Below are 19,773 nucleotides of genomic sequence, written 5' to 3' on the forward strand. Positions count from 1 at the left end.
AACGTTACCATCTCAGAAGGACAATTCAGTTTGTTTTTGAGGAATGGTTCTGTCTTACAGCCAGTAGTGTACTCTTTGTACTCTGTTACTCTTGCTATTTGGCATTTATGTCATCATGCTATTTTTCACTTATACCATTTCATAATTTAGCTGTATTAGCTGATACAAGAGCAGTGTCAGCCTTAAATGACCATCACCCTTTTTATAAAAGATTTTTTCAAAGCAACATAAGGCAACTTACATACAGAATTAAAGAGGGCCATATAGTTGATGATGAAGTGTTGAAGGATTGAGATTCCTCCAAACTGCACCAAGCTGTCACCTGCAACTCTGCATCACCTCTACGTGTGGCTGCATCCTCTTCTTTTCCATTCCCTTGTAATACTTAAAGTTGACCTGCCAAAAAAAAGGCCCCATAAAACGCCAAAAGGTAGAAACAGCCCAGTTTCTATCAAACAAGGAACCACTTTAAATGATTTCCAGTGGTTTGCTAAGTCAAGCTGCTAAAACAAGCAACCTTTCTGAAGAGGATTCATGGTAGCCACAAGAAGCACGAAGGTCACTGAATCACCCTACACAAAGCGATATTCATTCTAAAACAAGATGACAACAGCAATGCCCCCATTCTTTGGATCAAATGTTGTTCTAGCGATTACTCATTTACAAGGAGTGTGGCAAGACATTCGGTTTACACAGTGGAGTACACACACTATTTTTGAAAAATGACTCAGCACGATGACCACTAATCCTGCCTGAAGATGAAGCCGAACTACCAGATTTATACTTTTCACATAACATGTATTCAGTTAGTCACGTTCCTACCTCTAAACAAACTGTTTGTTGTTGACCTAATAAGAGGGTCTACATCGGTATTGCTAAGTTATAGGTCATTTTGGGTCAAACCTGCAGATGGCAGCAATACACTGGGTACAGCAATAGCGCCAAAGTGTTCGTGAATATACACATATACATACATACATACATACATACATACATACATACATTTAATCAAGTTGCCAAACACAAGATATCTGATGCCTCATGTGTTTAGAGTAAAACATTGAACCAGGCTTTGCTATTTTTGTTGAAAATTTGGGTAGTTTTGGATAGTTTTTTTTATTTTTTATAAATTGAAGCACCTTTCACAACTCAGTAACAATGATTTATAATAAAAAAATGCACTCATTTAAAACACAAAGAGAATAAGATGAACCAAAAGCCGAAACCTAAACGCTTAATAAAACAGAGTAAAACCAACTAAAATGTCATAAAACATCAAATGAAATCATTGAAAAGTAAAAAAAATAATAATAATTGGGTTTTGAAAAGAGACAGGGTTTACAGCCCTCACTGGGTTGCACCAGCTAAGCGTAAGTTGTAACATAAATTGTTACTTAGGTCGGAGTTTATGCGTTACTAACATTTTGAGGGTTGCACCAGCTGAAATTGTTCTAACATAGGCATAAGTTACAACTTAAATCTTAAATCTTACACCAAGCACTTAGTTAGATGGCACAGACCAAATTTGAAGTTGATCGGATGAAATCTCTAGGAGGAGTTTGTTAAAGTATGACATATGGAAAGGGCCAAAATCACACAAATTTCGAACTTTCAATTCAAAATTGCGGAATTCCTGTTGGGTTTAGAGTCTGGCTCCAGTGAGCATTTTTTTGTACGTCTTGACCAAGGGGGTAAGCCTCTCCTGTCTAAGCGTAGCTCCTATGGCGCTATTTTAATGCTACGAAGCACTCACCCACCATTGTTAGCATTCCATTGACCGCCATTCATTTTTATGTCACTTTGACAGCGAATAACTTTACATCTGAAGCGCCTAAAGACTCTATTTGCCCATTATTTATTTCTAAAGAAACACAACAATGTATAAAAGGCTCCATTACCTTGTATCTCACGTTATGGCTCCGTAGCAGATGTTTTTGTAAAAATAGCTAACGATTGTGTCACAATTAAGCGACAAATCACCGTATTGTCAGGAGAAGCTTGCAGTGTCAATTTACATTATCTGTAAGTTTAATTACTGATGTTAACTAGCATGTTTGTTAGAAGTAATTAGCCTGTGCCTATGTTAATGTTAACTAGCATGTTAGTTAGCAGTAATTAGCTTGTGCCTATGTTTTCTCCTAACATATACCTACCTCTCCATCTCTGCTGATTGGGAATGATTGAGATTTCTCTTGCACAGCTACCAGAAGACTTACGACTTTCAGACAGATTGCCCACGTCACATCTACGTCTTCAAGCTCAGTTGGAGTCCAGAAAAGAGCATTTAATATCCTTCACTGGTCTCAGTCCAGAACAACGGGATCTGTCGGTGGATTTCTTTAACTCTCTATGGTCTTGACATGGTACATACAGTATATGTACCACGTTCCGTTAGTCTACGTTAAATGTACTGCAGGGGCCCAATTTTATTTTTTATTTTGTAGGGGGCACTAGCGAGCCATTTTTGTGCGCCAATTCCCAACCCCTTAAAATATGTACATTTTCAACAGACTTGATGCAACTGACAATTCTGGTGAGTTTTTGAGTATGTTAAACCCCTAAAAAAGATAATTTATTTGCAGAAAGAAAGAAAGAAGGAATAATTCCTTTAGTTTCAATAGGTCCCTCGCCACTGTCGGCACTCGGGCCCTAATGATTCAAATTCAGTTTCTGGTGGCATGTATTTCAGCCCATATCTCAGCCTCTACAAATATTATTTAACCAAAACAATCCAGATCTGATAGTGCTTTAGTCAGTATTGGGTATTATTTGTGTTAAAGATCATTGTGAGTGGGTGGCTGTACAGGGCATCCTTTATGTACAGGAGAGGCCCCCCCCATTCACCTGGCAGATGCTCTGTTAGCACTAGCACATCAATGGACAAGTAGCATGCAGTAATCTCTGAGCTTTCAGAATACATTCACTGTCCTTATTGTCAAAGACTGTCAAAGCTGCCTCTGTCCTGTCTTGCACTTTTCCAACTGTGCCCTTTCACCTATTTCTCATATATGCTTTCAGGGCACATTTGTAAATGGACCGCCTTAAACTACTGGAACTGATACTTTCAGTCTCCTTGGCTCAGTGTGTGTTAGGAAAAGGAAATCTACAGGAGCATCAATATTCATTGCAGAGGACGAATTACATTTTAGAGCAGCTCACGGAGGTGTGGGGGTTAATCAGCAGATTGACGAATCTGTTATATTCTTACACACAAACGACGATGTTGAAGCGGGGCAAAACAAAGACATCAATGTTACCCTGTTTCATCTGTGCCTCCATCCCTTCAGAGACCTGTTTCTTTTAGCACTAATTGATATCAGATTTAGGTCTTAGATCTCTTCTTTGAGCCTCTCGGTGAACAATGCAGAACAATATAACCTTTTGAATTGTTTTCTGACAATGACACCAGTGTGCTTGCTTTAAACCTGCTCTGCAACAACGGACCATAATTGAACCTAATCCATCATCGGCGTCATCTGATGCCCTTCTGGGTTGTGTGTTTGGACTTCTTTCATCATCTTGGGCGAGGAATCTTCAAGCATGCGTGTTTGCGTATAAATATATACCAGTTGCCGAGGAACGATGCCTTTAGCCCTGGCAGTTGCCGGAGGCAGGTTTTTCATTCTTTCTGTGAGGCAGAGGTGTGAAAGGTTAGCTTGTGGAGTCAGATGGGTGTTTATACTGGGATGATGATCAGATGCTGCCTGCATCGCCATTGGAGACACCACACCCTTTGTCTAAGTTTAGCCTTGTTTATGTACACGCTTAACTTGACATCTCCTCGGCTTTCAGCCTAAGGCTTTATCTCAGACTGGATTCCAGTTTTAGCTGAAATGTATTGACTCAGGTCAGCTATCTCATATAACCCATGTAAATCTAGTGTTCAATGTTGATGTGTGTGTGTATCTTAATATATAAATTAATAGGTATCTACTATATGTACACATTCTTTTGGGTTTGTTACTTTTTCCATTTCGATTATTGCTGACATTGATTGCTGATATTGATATATGACCATTCATGAGTTTTATGTGTTCTCGGTTTTCTTTTTCCAATTGTTTTATCTTTGTGTCACAGCTAATCCCGTTCATTTATCATATTTGTACATGCACAGGCATCTTGTGCATGGTAACAGACATGACCGGGCTTGCGCATGTTTCATATATGCTATGTCTGCTTGTGGTGACTGGATAATTTGAGTGCTTAAAGCGGTAGCATTTAGATTTTCCCCATTAATCAGGATCAGTGTTCCTTCTGCTAATGATCCATAGGAGACCTCGCAGTCCCCGAGCCACTTCCCTCTCTTCCAGTTCCCCGCCTCTGCTTTCTAGGAAAACATGTCTCTCATCGCTATCACTCTCTCTTTCTTCCTCTCTTGATATCAAGTACTCCCGGTCAGTCCGGTCTGCTTCACTGCCCTCCAGCACACACACTGAGATGAGGGTTAAAGGGAGGGGTGTGTGGAAATAGAGCAGAAAGGCACATCTGTATGCCACATCAGAAACACATTTCTCTCCTTTTGACTGGGTAAAGGGAGACAAATGGACTTAAAGGGTCCTTGACAAATTTGTTTATGCCTTTCTTCACACAGTGATAGAGAAACTCCTTCACCCCGACACCGCCAGTGGTCCTGGACCAGAACTGGGTCTGAGAGGGAGAGCTCAGTGAGTGCTTAGTTCTCACGTCTCTCAAAGGCAGTTGTCTGAAGTTGATGTTTGGTATAAAACCCCTACCCTACTCAACAGTCACCACATCAAACCATCCTGCTTCTGTAATGGTGGAATCAAATGTGGAAAGAGTTACAAGTATCGTAAATGTAAGCTTACCTCTCTTGATAAACACAACTTAGCAGGTCAAGTAGAAGTGTTCTAGGTCTCCATCACTGTTGTGGCCAAAATGTAGTGTATTATAATGGAAAAGGCAATTGTTTGTACAGCATGGAAACATATATTACATCATTCTTAGGTACAAAGAGTCTTTGTGTTCACGATGGGATTTTCTCATGCAAAAGTTTGCCTCACCAAATATTGTTACAGCAGCTCATGGTATTGTGCTGATTGCTGTGAAGAATAGTGGATATTACATTATCCTGTTAAATAAATATGAGGTGATAGAAAACGCCATATCCGAGGCACTCATGTTAGACCACAGCGTTGCTATTAAGCACTTTGTCAGACGCATTTGGGAAGTGCTCTCTACCATGCTAATCCAATTGGCCAGATTGATTAGCAGTTAAAAGCCTTTCTTCCTCTGGTCGGAGCAATCCGTTGAAATGTTGCCCAGTGGGCTAGCTTTAGCTGTGCTGGCCCACCGGATCAGTTGGTGCCAGGCCCACTTCCTGTCTAGGGTTTCACCGTGCACGATCAATACATGCAGACAGCTAATTGGATGAACACTGACACTCACATTTCTCTTCCCTCCACTTTAAGATCCAGAGAATAAAAACTGAATAAGAAGGGTAGACTGACCTGTCAGTTACAGTAGCTGATATAACAGCAGAGTTTACACTGAACAACACTGATGCTGGATGCCTTGTTTGACCCCTGTCCCCCCCCCCCCCGCCTTTGTGTGTTTTTCTCGTCTCTGTCGGTTCTGGACAGAATGACCAAGTGTGATTTGAAGAACTACCTGGAGAAGATCTATAACGTCCCAGTAGGAGCAGTCCGCACCAGGATACAGTTTGGTGAGTGTCTTCACTGCTTCGCACAAGCATTTCATCCAAATTAAAATCCTAAAGCAGTACTGCAGCTGCTGTGGGTAAGTCAAGCAAATGGTGCACAACACACACACACACACACACACACACACACACACACACACACACACACACACACACACACACACACACACACACACACACACACACACACACACACACAGTCCTAGCATGCTAAGCTTTAACTTGTTTTAACTCTGCCTCTGCAAATACTGTAAAGTATATAAATAGTTAATTTGATAACTTGATCAAAAAAGAACTTTAATTTCCTGCATTAAATAATCCAATTTACATGTAAGTCATATTGTGTTGGATTTCATATTAAACTATTTTATACAGTGATATACAAGACAACTCACTACAGCCCAATATTATAAATGTACTGTACATCTGTAGAATCCAGTTCTAATTGAAATGTGCATATTAAAGTATGAAACATTCACTATCTGTAGGCATGAAAGATGACTGTAAAGAGTTTTAAATAGCTGTGGCTACTCGAATTTATGTTCTAGTGGATTCCAGCAAAGGAAACGTTTCACAGCAGAAGAAAGTGTCAAAGCATCAGTTTACTCTTGAAGCATAATTCCATTATTGCAAAAACTCATAATTTCCCCAAAATACAATTGTGTCATTATTATTGTATTTACTTACAGTTCAATTTTATATAAAATTTGCAATAAGTTCTGGCTTTTTATTGAGACATACAAAAATGTAGACAGCCTAAAAATCAATAGTACCAAAAACCAAACAACTAGCAGCAACCACAGCAACAGAAAAAAGTAGAAATACACAAACAACCTTTATATAAAATAAATAAAGATAACTAAATGAATTAAAAACACAAATTATAAAGATTTAATAGAAACAACATTACTCTTGACTGTGGTCTGATCCATTTTATGTTTGGAATATGTAACAAATCAAAGCGTATCCCAAGCCAGTATAGACATCTCTTTCATAAAAAAAATACTAAATTCCGTAGAATTCCCCTCATTTCCCAGTATATCATCCACATCATTGTGTTCCAAAAATCCAAGAACGACCCCCAAACCTGTTTTAAAAGGACCTTGTCCATCCTTAACCATATATGTTATTCTTTCCATTGATAGGCAAGAAGACGTCTCTCTAAGCTACGACCAATACTAGGCCTCTTCACGCTCGTCCCAGCGAGATAAATCAATGAGTAAGAAATAGGATTTGGGTCACTTTTGCCTGCAGTCTGAACGTAGCCTTAGAAAGTATCTTAGTGTCTGAGTTCAAAAGCGAAAAAGCGCGATATGAATCACATTTAGTATGCAGCTTGACAGTTATTGAGTCGGTTTTTTGGAGTGACTTTTCTTGGTCGGCTGTGTACGTAAAGGAAGCTGATGGGCACTTAACGATTGAAGGTAAAATTTCACAAGATTAAATTCAAGTTTGAAGCGGAGCAAAATAGATGCGACTGATGAGCTCAACGCCGTACCGGAAGTCCCCCTATTTTAGTTCTGGTCCATGGAATTCACAGAAGGCTGATTTCTGTTTTTTAGGAAGCACAAAGTAAAATTCATTTTGTTTTGGAGACTCTAAGTGGTGGTCAGCGTGATTAGCAGTTTTAGCTCGCAATGTCGACGGTCTTCCCATTGACACGCAGCAGCGGGAGTGTTTTCCAGCGGCTAGGTTGCGTTAGTGGTTAGCGTGCCTGGCTCTCCTTCCCCCTTACACACACAGCTGCTTATCTGACAATCTGGTGCTGCAGCATTCCAGCCTCCAGCTGTCCCCAGCTGTCCCAGGGCACCCCACGTTCCCTCCACACACTTACAAACTTGCAGCTTCAGGGCCCCAAGTGCATCATCCCCTTCACATACATACCAACCCCAAAGTCCCCCTCTGGCCCCCTTATCGAGGATGATAAGTTATACTTTACTTAATTAATTAACTTATTAAATCTGCTTAAGTGTGCATGGACTGATTTGGGGGCTCCGTACAAGTTTAGGAGTTTGCAAGTTTATGGAAGAACAGAATAGAGGACAATGGGTGGCTACAAGTTGGAGAGATGCTGATGGACATGCTAAGAAGAGAAGCTCCCTCTGTGTTATGCCTGAAGGGCCACCAGGAGCCCCCTCTACCTCCGGAGGAGAGACTGGGAAGAAGAAGGAGGGAGGAGAGAGGCGTCTAGCTTAGCCTAGCCTACAGTTCGGAGAACCCATTAATGCTGTTTATTAGGGTTGTGTCATTAAAAGCAAGGGGAAAGGGAAAGCCCCTCGGGAGGGTGGATGGAAGGAAAGCAGTGAACTGTGGGGGGACAGAGAAGAAAGGGCGGCTCGGGGCCCCCTGTGATCCCGAGGTGCGTCAGAGAACGTATCCATGTCTGCGTCAGGAGTTCCACTCCATTGGCAGCATAAAGAAGGCAAAAGGGAGAGGAGAGTGAGGGGCGCAAACGACCCTTTCTTTCTTCCATGGGCGGCAGGGGTATTTTGGAAGGAGTTGCCATGGTTACCCCTCCGGCCTGGGATTTGTAACGTGATAGCTGGCTGCCAAACCGCAATCTCAAAGAGGGAGAAATTGTGCTTGCGTTTGCGAGTGTTGCATGAAAGCGCTGTCTGTATGTCTGTATGTGTTAGGAAGGGGCTATGTGAATTCAGAGAAACACTTTTTACCTTTTCAAGGGGTGCAACACACACAGAGACACACACTCTTCGTTACCTCTGTCTCCCACCCACACAGGGGCCTCGAGTTAGCCAGGGGTGCACGAAGGGGGGTGTTTTACAACCCTGTTCAGGGATTTCCCTGAGCAGTGGGCTGCCTGGCTAGTGATTACTAGCTACACATACGAAACACACACACACACACACAGACACACAAATTACTCATTACAGCGGAATGTTTCCCTTGTTTTTCATGTCATAAACCGTTCCCATGGCAATGGCAGTTACTCAGAGGGCCTGTTGACTTGACCACCAGGGTCTCAATGAGATAAGAGTTCTAAGGCAGAGATGAAACGATCGACGTTGTGCTCATTATCCATCATTAATACTAGAGTTTTCGTTGTAATGTAAAGATTGAGGTACCTGTGAAGTTCCTGCACGTTAAGTAAAATTACAACACACACACCACACACACACACACACACACACACACACACACACACACACACACACACACACACACACACACACACACACACGCACTCGCACTCAGCAGATCCCAGAGGTCCCCTGTCTTCCAGACTTGGAGAGGTCTGACAGGAGAGAGGATGATGTCATCATCTTCTCCAGCTGGGGAAGAGGTTAACCTGCCGCTCATCCGTCAACAAAATCCAGCTCTGCACTACCACACGTACACGCACAAATATTCTCTGTTCTACAGGGAAATAAACAAAAACATAGTCAATTATCTGTGCTTCAGATAAGAATGGAACATGATGTGATAATTGCTGCTGTCTCACATTCTGGAGCCGGCTGAATGGGAGTTTGTCTCTGTACTCAGATATTTGCTGATTGTGTCTCATAACGAGTTGGATGGGTAATGCTGTCATGAGTCCATGAGGCGTGTGTGTGCTTTGTGGTGCAGGTATGCGCAGTGACCGCGTTTTTTTACAGTGTGTTCAGGGGACAGGCAGATAGTGAGGAGATGTTTTTTACAGTGTGTTCTGGGGAGAGGCAGCTAGCAGAGAGTGAGGAGATGTTTTTTACAGTGTGTTCAGGGGACAGGCAGATAGTGAGGAGATGTTTTTTACAGTGTGTTCAGGGGACCAGCAGATAGTGAGGAGATGTTTTTTACAGTGTGTTCAGGGGACATGCAGCTAGCAGATAGTGAGGAGATGTTTTTTACAGCGTATTCTGGGGACCGGCAGCTAGCAGATAGTGAAGAGATGTTTTTTAAAGTGTGCTCAGGGGACAGGCAGCTAGCATATAGTGAGGAGATGTTTTTTACAGTGTGTTCAGGGGACAGGCAGATAGTGAGGAGATGTTTTTTACAGTGTGTTCAGGAGACCAGCAGATAGTGAGGAGATGTTTTTTACAGTGTGTTCTGGGGACAGGCAGCTAGCATATAGTGAGGAGATGTTTTTTACAGTGTGTTCAGGGGACAGGCAGCTAGCAGATAGTGAGGAGATGTTTTTTTACAGTGTGTTCAGGGGACAGGTAGCTAGCTGAAAGTGAGGAGATGTTTTTTACAGCGTATTCTGGGGACCGGCAGCTAGCAGATAGTGAAGAGATGTTTTTTAAAGTGTGCTCAGGGGACAGGCAGCTAGCAGATAGTGAGGAGATGTTTTTTACAGTGTGTTCAGGGGACAGGCAGCTAGCATATAATGAGGAGAGGTTTTTTACAGTGTGTTCAGGGGACAGGCAGCTAGCAGATAGTGAGGAGATGTTTTTTCCAGTGTGTTCTGGGGACATGCAGCCAGCAGATAGTGAGGAGATGTTTGCTGTATGTGACAACAGATGTTCTAGGCTAAAACACGTGTGACATTGCTTACATCACCTTTAAGTGGTTTCCTCTAAGTCATTTTGGCATAAAATTTGGTTCTAGAGAATGCTAGTAGCAGCAATACCTCAGGCTAAGCAACAGTTCGTTCCAAACAGGCATATATAGAATATATTCTTTTAAAATATTTTTTGGGGCCTTTTTGGGCCTTTATGAAGACATGGAAGGGGAGAGAGAGGGGGAAGGACATGCAGCAAAGGGCCGCAGGTTGGAGTCAAACCCGGGCCTGTTGAGTTGAGGAGTAAACCTCTATACTGTATAAGGGCGTCTGCTCTACCAACTGAGCTACCTGGGTGCCTCAAACAGCCATATTTTGAACTGCCACTGTACTAGTCATTATAAAAATTGTGAATGTCAGTAAATCTAATACCTTTCCAATCAATGTACTTAATTACATTGATGCAAAAACACTGAAGCAGTCCTGCTCACTCATTTGTAACATTGCCTACCGAGACCCAATACAACTAGAGTTCTTACAGGGCAACTACCTCAGTAGAAGCAGTAAGCCAGTCTCTACTAGTTGACAAATTTCATTTGTCCTCACGGTATATTGTCATATTGCCCAACTCTACTCCGATAATCATAAATGTCACCATCGTCACTATCTCCCACTATCTGTTGTCTCACAACCAGAATTTGCTCATGTTTTAGTCATTCCTATTTACCAACAACTGCTGTTCTGTTTCTCAGGCTCCAACAAGAAGAGGAACCATCTAAACCAGAAGGTTAAGCAGCCTGACTATAAAGTAGCCTACGTTCAGCTGGTGAGAAGACACAAACACACAGATCCATAAACATAAACACTCATTACCCAAAACTAGAGGCTTTCCCCAATTCCCAAATTTGTACCTCCTCAATCCTCCGGCTTGTGACCCGGAAATCATTCTCAGCGCTCCATGATGAAGGACGTCCTGATTCTCTAAATGCACATCAAGGAGAGCGGATCAAGCATCGACGAGGCCCCTCGGAGGTGTTATAATCGAGGATACACTGATGTATCCTCGCAGACGACCTTACAGAATGAATGGAGGAGAGAGACAGAGAGAGAGAGAGAGAGAGAAGGGGAAAGAGAGATAAAGAAAAGGAGAGAGAGAGAAAGATACTATCTGCGGCTCTGTGGTTAATCTAACGTTACAGTTTGGACCGGTCAGCTCACTCAAAAATAACGTTCTGATTAATAGCGGTTGGGTTAAATAATACACAATCGACGAGGACAATATTATTAACTTTCTCTAAAATTTAAACATGCCAGAGCTGCTGTCGGACAGACAGCTTCATTTGTAAGAGCGTCTGAGAGACGCTCGAGAAACAGCAGCAACTTTATTATTAGGATTATTTCAGCATCTAAAGGTCTACTTCTGTTTCCTCTGTCCAGTTTATGACTACAGCTATTTTTGCTGCTTAAATATCCGACACTAGGCATATCCGCTGCAGTGACATTTCTGCGCATATTGAAACGTTGACAAGCAGCATCTCGAATCATTAAAGTAACCTAAATCGTTGTAGAAAACACTCATCAGGTTAAATCAATCCAGTAGCCTGCATCCTTTAAAAAGCAACGGAGCCTTTCTAAATCGAAGGAAATAATCAAATCAGGTGGATGGAAGGTGGAAGATGATAAGCTTACAGGCGGATCCTGATAAAGAGCTGATCCACAAATAATAATAGAGTGCGTTTGTGTGTATGTAATATAGGCCTAGCCTTTATATTTGTATAGTTCTTTTCATACCAACATTGGTAGGGTACTAAAATAGGCTATAGCTATATTATTATTATTATTTATTTTATTATTATTATTATTATTATTATTATTATTATTATCATTATTATTATAATTATAAATATGTGTGTGTGTGTGTGTGTGTGTGTGTGTGTGTGTGTGTGTGTGTGTGTGTGTGTGTTGGGCTAGTTGATATGGTGAAAATCAAATATCCTTATATTTTTGACCAAATACCTCGATATCAACACGGCAACGATACTGTAGTATTGACTATTGGTGCTTTCACAAAATATTTACACAATAAGAATTTAAAAAAAAAAATCATCAGTAATGTAGTGTAGATATAATAACTATGTGGGTAAAGGCAAATAATAGAACAGCTAGAACTTTACTGTATTTCAGCCTTTAAAACCAGGAAAAGACAACACTTATGCCATATTTGGAAATTACGATATCCAAAATCTAAGATGATATCTAGTCTCATATCACGATATCAATGTAATATTGATATATTGGCCAGCTCGTGTGTGTGTGTGTGTGGTGTGTGGTGTGTGTGTGTGTGTGTGTGTGTGTGTGTGTGTGTGTGTGTGTGTGTGTGTGTGTGTGTGTGTGTGTGTGTGTGTGTGTGTGTGTGTGTGTGTGTGTGTGTGTGTGTGTGTGTGTGTGAATACAAACAAACAAATAAAATTGTACAACCCCCCGTACATTAATAACACATTTTTCCACGTTGTGGATTGAACTCAAAGTAAACATATAGAAGTTTTCATGAACATTGTTCTGCTCTTCTGACAGAGATCATTAAATGCAGCGGTTGACAAAACAATACACAGCTGATACAGTTGTGCTGCGCGTCATATTTAATTGACGTGGCTTTTAATAACAGTGTCACTCCCCGATGTGAGTCCAGTGCAGATTTGAGTCGTGCAAGCGCCACTTTGCGACAAGTAGCATACAAGATGCTAACGAGAGACTTCTGTAATGTCAGTACAATAAAAATGGACCTACTTAACAAAGTTGGTTCACTGCTGGCTACAAGTTAGCATCAGACACAACAAAGGCTGTCAGTTAAATGGCATTTTTAGCTAACGTTAGCAATTAAACAATCATAGATAGCTGCAAGGTTTTTGAAATCATTCCCATCTTCCGTTATTGTTTGTAATGAGAAAAGTTAATAATTTCATGGATTTTACAAATTTCAGTATGACGTGTAAGCTGTAAACTGTTTAAATCTGCGCATGCAAGACTCAAATCTGCACTCGGCTCACATCGGGGAGTGACAGCGGCTCTGAGGCAGAGATGTCTCGTTTTTGTTAAACGCCTGTTGCCTTGACTCCTCTCTCCTCGAGGCTCTTCCTCGACTCCTCAGCTCGGCTCTCCTGTGGGCGGGACTAAGATGCGAGGAGAGGAATCAAGGAGAGGAATCAGGGATGCACAAACTGGGAATTGGGAAAGGGCTTTGGTTTTCTTCTGGTTGGTGTGTTGTTGTGTATTATTGACTCCTGTCCCGTACTCAGTGGGAGGTGGAGACCCCTCCGCAATAACTTTCTCTCTCTCTCTCTCTCTCTCTCTCTCTCTCTCTCTCTCTCTCTCTCTCTCTCTCTCTCTCCACTCAGCCCTCTGTGTGTGTGTTTTTTATTATTGTGGGGGCTGCGTTATTAAACCCAAATCCCAGCGGGGAAAGAGCATTTTGGGGGCCTTGAGCCTTCAGCTTTTGTGTCATGTGCTACTTTTGAAAGGGATTCTCGCCAGGTGAGAGAGGTGAGACGGGTTAGTTGATGTTCCCGCATAGAGCCCTGAGGGGCCGGCAGCCTTTGAAGCTGAGCTCGCAAACTCACTCACACACAAATGCAAGTATGAACAACAAAAATGAACAACAGTGTGCACAAATGCACCAAACTAATATTAACAAGAACTGTTCTTTTACCTCTCATTTCATGAGAAAGCAACTCTCGCACACAAATACGTAGATGCACACAAATCATGCAGCCCTACCTTGCTGTGCGGTTCACACACTCTTGCAAAGCAGCAGTCTGGTTTCTTCCAGGACCCAAATGTATTTTTTTTTAGGGTTAGACGGAGGTGTAACACTACAAATATTTGCTGTTCTGACTTGGGTGCCTGGGTCTTTTTCCCGACAGTTCAGTAAACTGCCGTTGTCGTCCTTAACACCGGAGTTAAGTGCTGACCAGGCTGGCTGCTAGCTGGCTGGGGGCTGACTGTGGATGTGTCCCCAGGCCGGGTCTGTAATGATAGTGGATGGCTGCTAGCTGGCTGGGGGCTGACTGTGGATGTGTCCCCAGGCCGGGTCTGTAATGATAGTGGATGGCTGCTAGCTGGCTGGGGGCTGACTGTGGATGTGTCCCCTGGCCGGGTCTGTAATGATAGTGGATGGCTGCTAGCTGGCTGGGGGCTGACTTTGGATATGTCCCCAGGCCGTGGCTGTAATGATAGTGGACGGCTGCTAGCTGGCTGGGGGCTGACTGTGGATGTGTCCCCTGGCCGGGTCTGTAATGATAGTGGATGGCTGCTAGCTGGCTGGGGGCGGACTGTAGATGTGTCGTCTGGGCTGTTGTCAGCTCTTATCCCGACTGAAGCCTTGCACGGCCGGGAGACTGAGGGAGAAGACGGCGGTGTGCTAGCTAACTAAATTACCATTCGATTAGTCGTCTATCTATACAGTTAACGTTACTGATGAATTTGTGGGTTAGCCCAGAGTTGTGAACCGTGGTCAAAACAATCATACTAAAAATAACAGAGCGTGTTGAACGATGTCATAATCTTATCTTACCCACAAAGAATTAGCTAACTTTATAGACCTAGCATTACCTACTTGCTTGTCAACCAGCACCTTTACAGTAGGTACCAAAGCGCTTTTCCTCTTCGTTCCCCCTACAGGTTGGAAGCGGAATTGTCTATTACTGTTAGCATTATTCTTATGTCTCATTCGAACGGTGTTTAATGAACCACTGAAACTGTTTTGTAAACATTATTTTAAGGTACAATAGAATCTTTGGTGTTGGATCGACCGATATTGAAATCAATCAATATCCATAAATACGATATCTGTTGTATTTCTGTGTTGCAAAGTGGCATGTAATCAATGACAAAACAATGCCATGTGGCAGAAAAAAAGTTGCATTACGTTTACTAAGTACAACTAACCTCAGAAACTATAAACATTTAAGAAGCTGGAATCAGGGAATTTTTATTTTAATAAAGAATGACTCAAACGATTAATCAGTTGTCAAAACAGTTGATTGATTAATTTATTTGACGACTAATTGATTAATTGGTTAATCTTTGCAGCTCTAGAGCAATAATGTGCACTGTGTGTTTGAAGGGACACTCCTGATGGTGGTGTGTCAGCCCAGACTGTCTCATTGCGTCACAGCTGTTCACACCTGTGTTTGAGGTAAGCTTTGGGTCAGGAAGGCCCATTCCCTGCACATCTCGCCACTGTTTGAAGTCTGTTCCTCTTTGAAATCCAACAAACCTCCCTCCAAAATGTCAAAAAAGTCACTGTTTTAATGCGCCTTTGATGCGGCCATGAAAAGCAATGGGCCTTTGTTTTCTGCCTGCCGTTTTGATCTTGCCCAGATAAATCAGCAGCGGTGTAGACGCTTGTTTACGCCGCGCTGCCCACCCGACTGGGAGCCATCAATCTTGAAATGGATGAATAATGAAAATTGTCTAAACACGACAATTTGAAAGAGGATACATAATTGAAGCAGCCATGAATCTTTAAGAGGGGAAACTTCCTCTTGTCTGACACCAAGGACATGGCCTGTGATTTTGTGTGCGTCTGGAATTCCTAGCGGAGTCAGTAGTGATGCTTCTGTCTCACCAGATGCACACGACGATGATAGGTGTGAGGATGCAGAACAACACACACACACACACACGCACAGTGCGTGGCACTATCTTTGTGGGGACCCATCATTTACATAATGCATTACCTAGCCCCTTACCCTAACCTTAACCATCACAACTAAATGCCTGACTTTAACCATCACTCTCACCCTAACCATGACTTCATTCTAGCCATAATACTACAACCAAGTCTTATCTGTCGGGACCCCACAAGTATACTGAGCTCCCAGTTTTTGGACCCCACGTATATAGTTAAACAAGAATGCATACACACACACACACACACACACACACACACACACACACACACACACAACACACACACACACACACACACCTGATTGCTTTGCCCCGTCTCTGGACCTCCCTGCTCTGGCATGACTCCAGCATACCCTTAGTCACCTCCCCTGTGTGAGCCCCTAAATCTCACACACACACACACACCACACACACACACACACACACACACACACACACACACACACACACACACACACACACACACACACACACACACACTTGCACATTTCACACATGCAGACACTATCTCTTCCCTCGTTACTGGGGTCCCCTCTAAGCCTGAGGAAAACGACCGTCACGGAACCCTGCTAACGGGAGGCCTCCCCTTAACCAAAAACTAAGAGTAAGGAATGAGAGAGAGAGAGAGAGAGCAAACGTTATTACTGCGATATTAGCTAATGGAGGGAGCAAGGGAGTAGAGGGGGGAGAAGGAAGGATGAGGGTAAAATGGGGGGACCGCGGTGTAAGCATCGACCCACAGAACACTCTCCCACATGTGGAGTCAATTAGGAACAATCTTGTTTTCTACCCACCGCTGCAAAAGAAAGGAGAGTTTTCTAGGGCTGTGTGTGTGTGTGTGTGTGTGCGTGTGTGAGTGTGAGTGTGTACACAAGAGAGAGCGTGAGGGTAGGAAAGGGAGTTGAGAGAGAATGTTTTTTCCAAAAACCTGCCAGAGAAATAGGCCGGATATTCAGTTTTATATCAAGCCATTTTAAGCACGAAGAGCCTGCATTGAGTATATCTGCCCGCTGTTCACCGTCAAATGAGCATGACTTCAGAAAACCACGACGTGATTGCGACTACAGAGCAAATGACAGTCAAGGAAAAACATCAGTCCTCTGGGGCTGTGCATGTGTGTGTGTGCATGTGTGTGTGTGTGTGTGACAGGGTGGTGGGGTGGTGGGGTGACAAAAACAGCAGTAGAAAATGAAAAATCTTGAGTCTATCAGACTGCTTTTAGGTCTGGCTGCACATCAATGGGACTGGTGTGTATTGAGTCAGACTGCTTTCATGCACCGCTAGGACTAGCTGAGTCTAAAAGGGCTAACTCTAACCACTACGCTCGGGGTAACACTTGTTTCCGATTTTCGCAGTGAACTCATAATGTTCCATCCATTTGATGATGTAAAGGGCTTATGTTTGGAAAATCTAATTCTGCATTGCACTTTTTGACCTCTGTTGGAGACATTACTTCATGGACAGTAGGTGTAGTTACATTTCTTGTCTGGTTCACTGTGCCTTTTGTTTAATTACATTTTTCTCAGGTTTTTAAGAATATTCTTAAAAAGCAAGTCACATTACAACAGAACAGAGGAACATCAAAATATATTAAAGGTCTGATAAATAAAATGTATAAAAATACAAACTTAACATATGACACTTAAAGTCCTTTGAACAAAAACACATTAACAAAAAAATCAACAAGGACGTTGTAGAGCGCCCTCTGATGGACAAACGATGCAACGCCAACGCTCATAACATGGTTGACAGTCCGTTTTTATTTTTTAAATATTCATTTATAAGACTCATTTAAGTGATTCTGATGAATGAATATTTAAAAAAAAAAAAATGCAGATATCGATATATATCGGGAAATGCCTAATATTGGCCAGCCGATATATGTCGGTTGGGCTCTCAGTCACATTACCTTTAATTATCAGGACAAACTGTAGTGTTTTCTCTTTCATATTTGACTTGAATGTGCTTGGTAGAGAAGGCTTTTTTGCATCTTATCATGTTTTTAATGTATGTCAGACCCTGTGGTTTACCCTCATTAAATTCTCTTAGCCCATCTCATAGCTGAAGTACTGTACACCGTGCCATCATTTCCGGTTAGACCCAATCTGGTGCTTTTCACAAAAGAGAAAGCACTCCAATTCGGAAATTACAGTAATTTTGAACGTTTTCAGTCATTTTTCTGCAACATTATTGTCAGTGAAACATTTACGATAAAGTACTCTCTGCCTGGCATGCAAATGAAAAGGCTGTGGTGAGTTTTGGTCAGAGGAGGACATTTTTTTCTCTCTCTTTGGAGTGGCAGCTAGTTTGCAAGCGAGCTTTCCTGGCTGGTGCCAGCTGCAGCACTTGGGTTGAGTGCTCAGAGTGCATGTTGATTGTAGCTCCCGGTGGGTGACACTGTGAATATATGAATGGGATGCCTGACCAGTCTCAGCATTTCTGAATGATCCCGTTTATTGCCCCATTGTGCTGTAAATGTCAAATGCGTGCTAGAAAAGAAACAATGTCCAGTCAGCAGATTGTCCACAGCTGGTCAGTTCGATCATCCGACAACATGCTCTATTTTACCATTGATTTTTGAAAAATAACTGTGGTTGAACCACCGTTGCATTAAACGGACTAGTTTTGAAAATATTTGGAAAATTACATTTCGAACATATTCCTACTAAAACTATATTAAGGAGCAGTGGGTTGTGTTTTGTGTGTTGAGCTCCACATTAGGCTTGCACGATTCAAGAAAAAGTATTAAATAAAAAAATAGAAAAAATTTAATTGTGAACAAATAATTTGAAACGAGAATGCGGTTTTATAACGTTTAATTGTGCGGGCCTACTCCACGTGGCACATCCAAGCACCTGTAAGATGCTTGCAACCATTTAAGAAAACCAATCTACACTAGTTAACTGTTGACTGTTTGACAGTCTGTATACATCTAAACAAGTAGAAGTTAATGGGCATCAACAGTAGGGCTGTTACGAAATGGAAAATAATACTGAAATTGGCACACTCAGCTCCACAAACTTGTGCCGGCGATTGAGAAGGCAGAATCGTGACACACCCCTTCCAACTCCCAGGGTGCTGTAATGATAGTGGATGGCTGCTAGCTGGCTGGGGGCTGACTGTGGATGTGTCCCTGGCCGTGTCTGTAATGATAGTGGATGGCTGCTAGCTGGCTGGGGGCTGACTGTGGATGTGTCCCCAAGCCGGGTCTGTAGTGATAGTGGATGGCTGCTAGCTGGCTGGGGGCTGACTGTGGATGGTGTCCCAAGCCAGGTCGTAGTGATAGTGGATGGCTGCTACGCTGGCGGGGGCTGACTGTGGATGGTCCCTGGCCGGGTCTGTACATGACAGTGGATGGCTGCTAGCTGGCTGGGGGATGACTGGGATGTGTCCCTGGCCGTGTCTGTAATGCTAGTGGATGGCTGCTAGCTGGCTGGGGATGACATGGGATGTGTCCCAGGCCGGGTCTGTAGTGATAGTGGATGGGCTGCTAGCTGGCTGGGGGCTGACTGTGGATGTGTCCCTGGCCGGGTCTGTATGACAGTGGATGGCTGCTAGTGGCTGGGGGATGACTGTGGATGTGTCCTGGCGTGTCTGTAAGGATAGTGGATGGCTGCTAGCTGGCTGGGGGCTGACTGTGGATGTGTCCCCAGGCGGGTCTGTAGTGATAGTGGATGGCTGCTAGCGGTGGGGGACTGACTGTGGATGTGTCCCAAGCCAGGTACTGTAGTGATAGTGGAGGCTGCTAGCTGGCTGGGGGCTGACTGTGGATGTGTCCTGGCCGGGTCTGTAATGACAGTGGATGGCTGCTAGCTGGCTGGGGGATGACTGTGGATGTGTCCCCGGCCATGTCTGTAATGATAGTGGATGGCTGCTAGCTGGCTGGGGGTTGGACTGTGGATGTGTCCCCAGGCGGGTCTGTAGTGATAGGGATGGCTGCTAGCTGGCTGGGGGCGACTGTGGA

General features: G+C 43.1%; 1 protein-coding gene across 1 annotated transcript in view; it reads left to right on the plus strand.

The window, feature by feature from the left end:
- The window catches only part of mrpl23 (mitochondrial ribosomal protein L23), a 43,292-nt gene that overhangs the window by 6,027 nt on the left and 17,492 nt on the right, over nucleotides 1–19,773 (plus strand). Inside the window, exons 3-4 of the mRNA XM_032524389.1 lie at nucleotides 5,601–5,683; nucleotides 10,871–10,944. Coding sequence (XP_032380280.1) covers nucleotides 5,601–5,683; nucleotides 10,871–10,944 — 157 coding nt within the window. The remainder of the gene's footprint in view (nucleotides 1–5,600; nucleotides 5,684–10,870; nucleotides 10,945–19,773) is intronic.

The sequence above is a fragment of the Etheostoma spectabile genome, chromosome 8 (genome assembly GCF_008692095.1).
Source record: "Etheostoma spectabile isolate EspeVRDwgs_2016 chromosome 8, UIUC_Espe_1.0, whole genome shotgun sequence".
Taxonomy (NCBI): domain Eukaryota; kingdom Metazoa; phylum Chordata; class Actinopteri; order Perciformes; family Percidae; genus Etheostoma; species Etheostoma spectabile.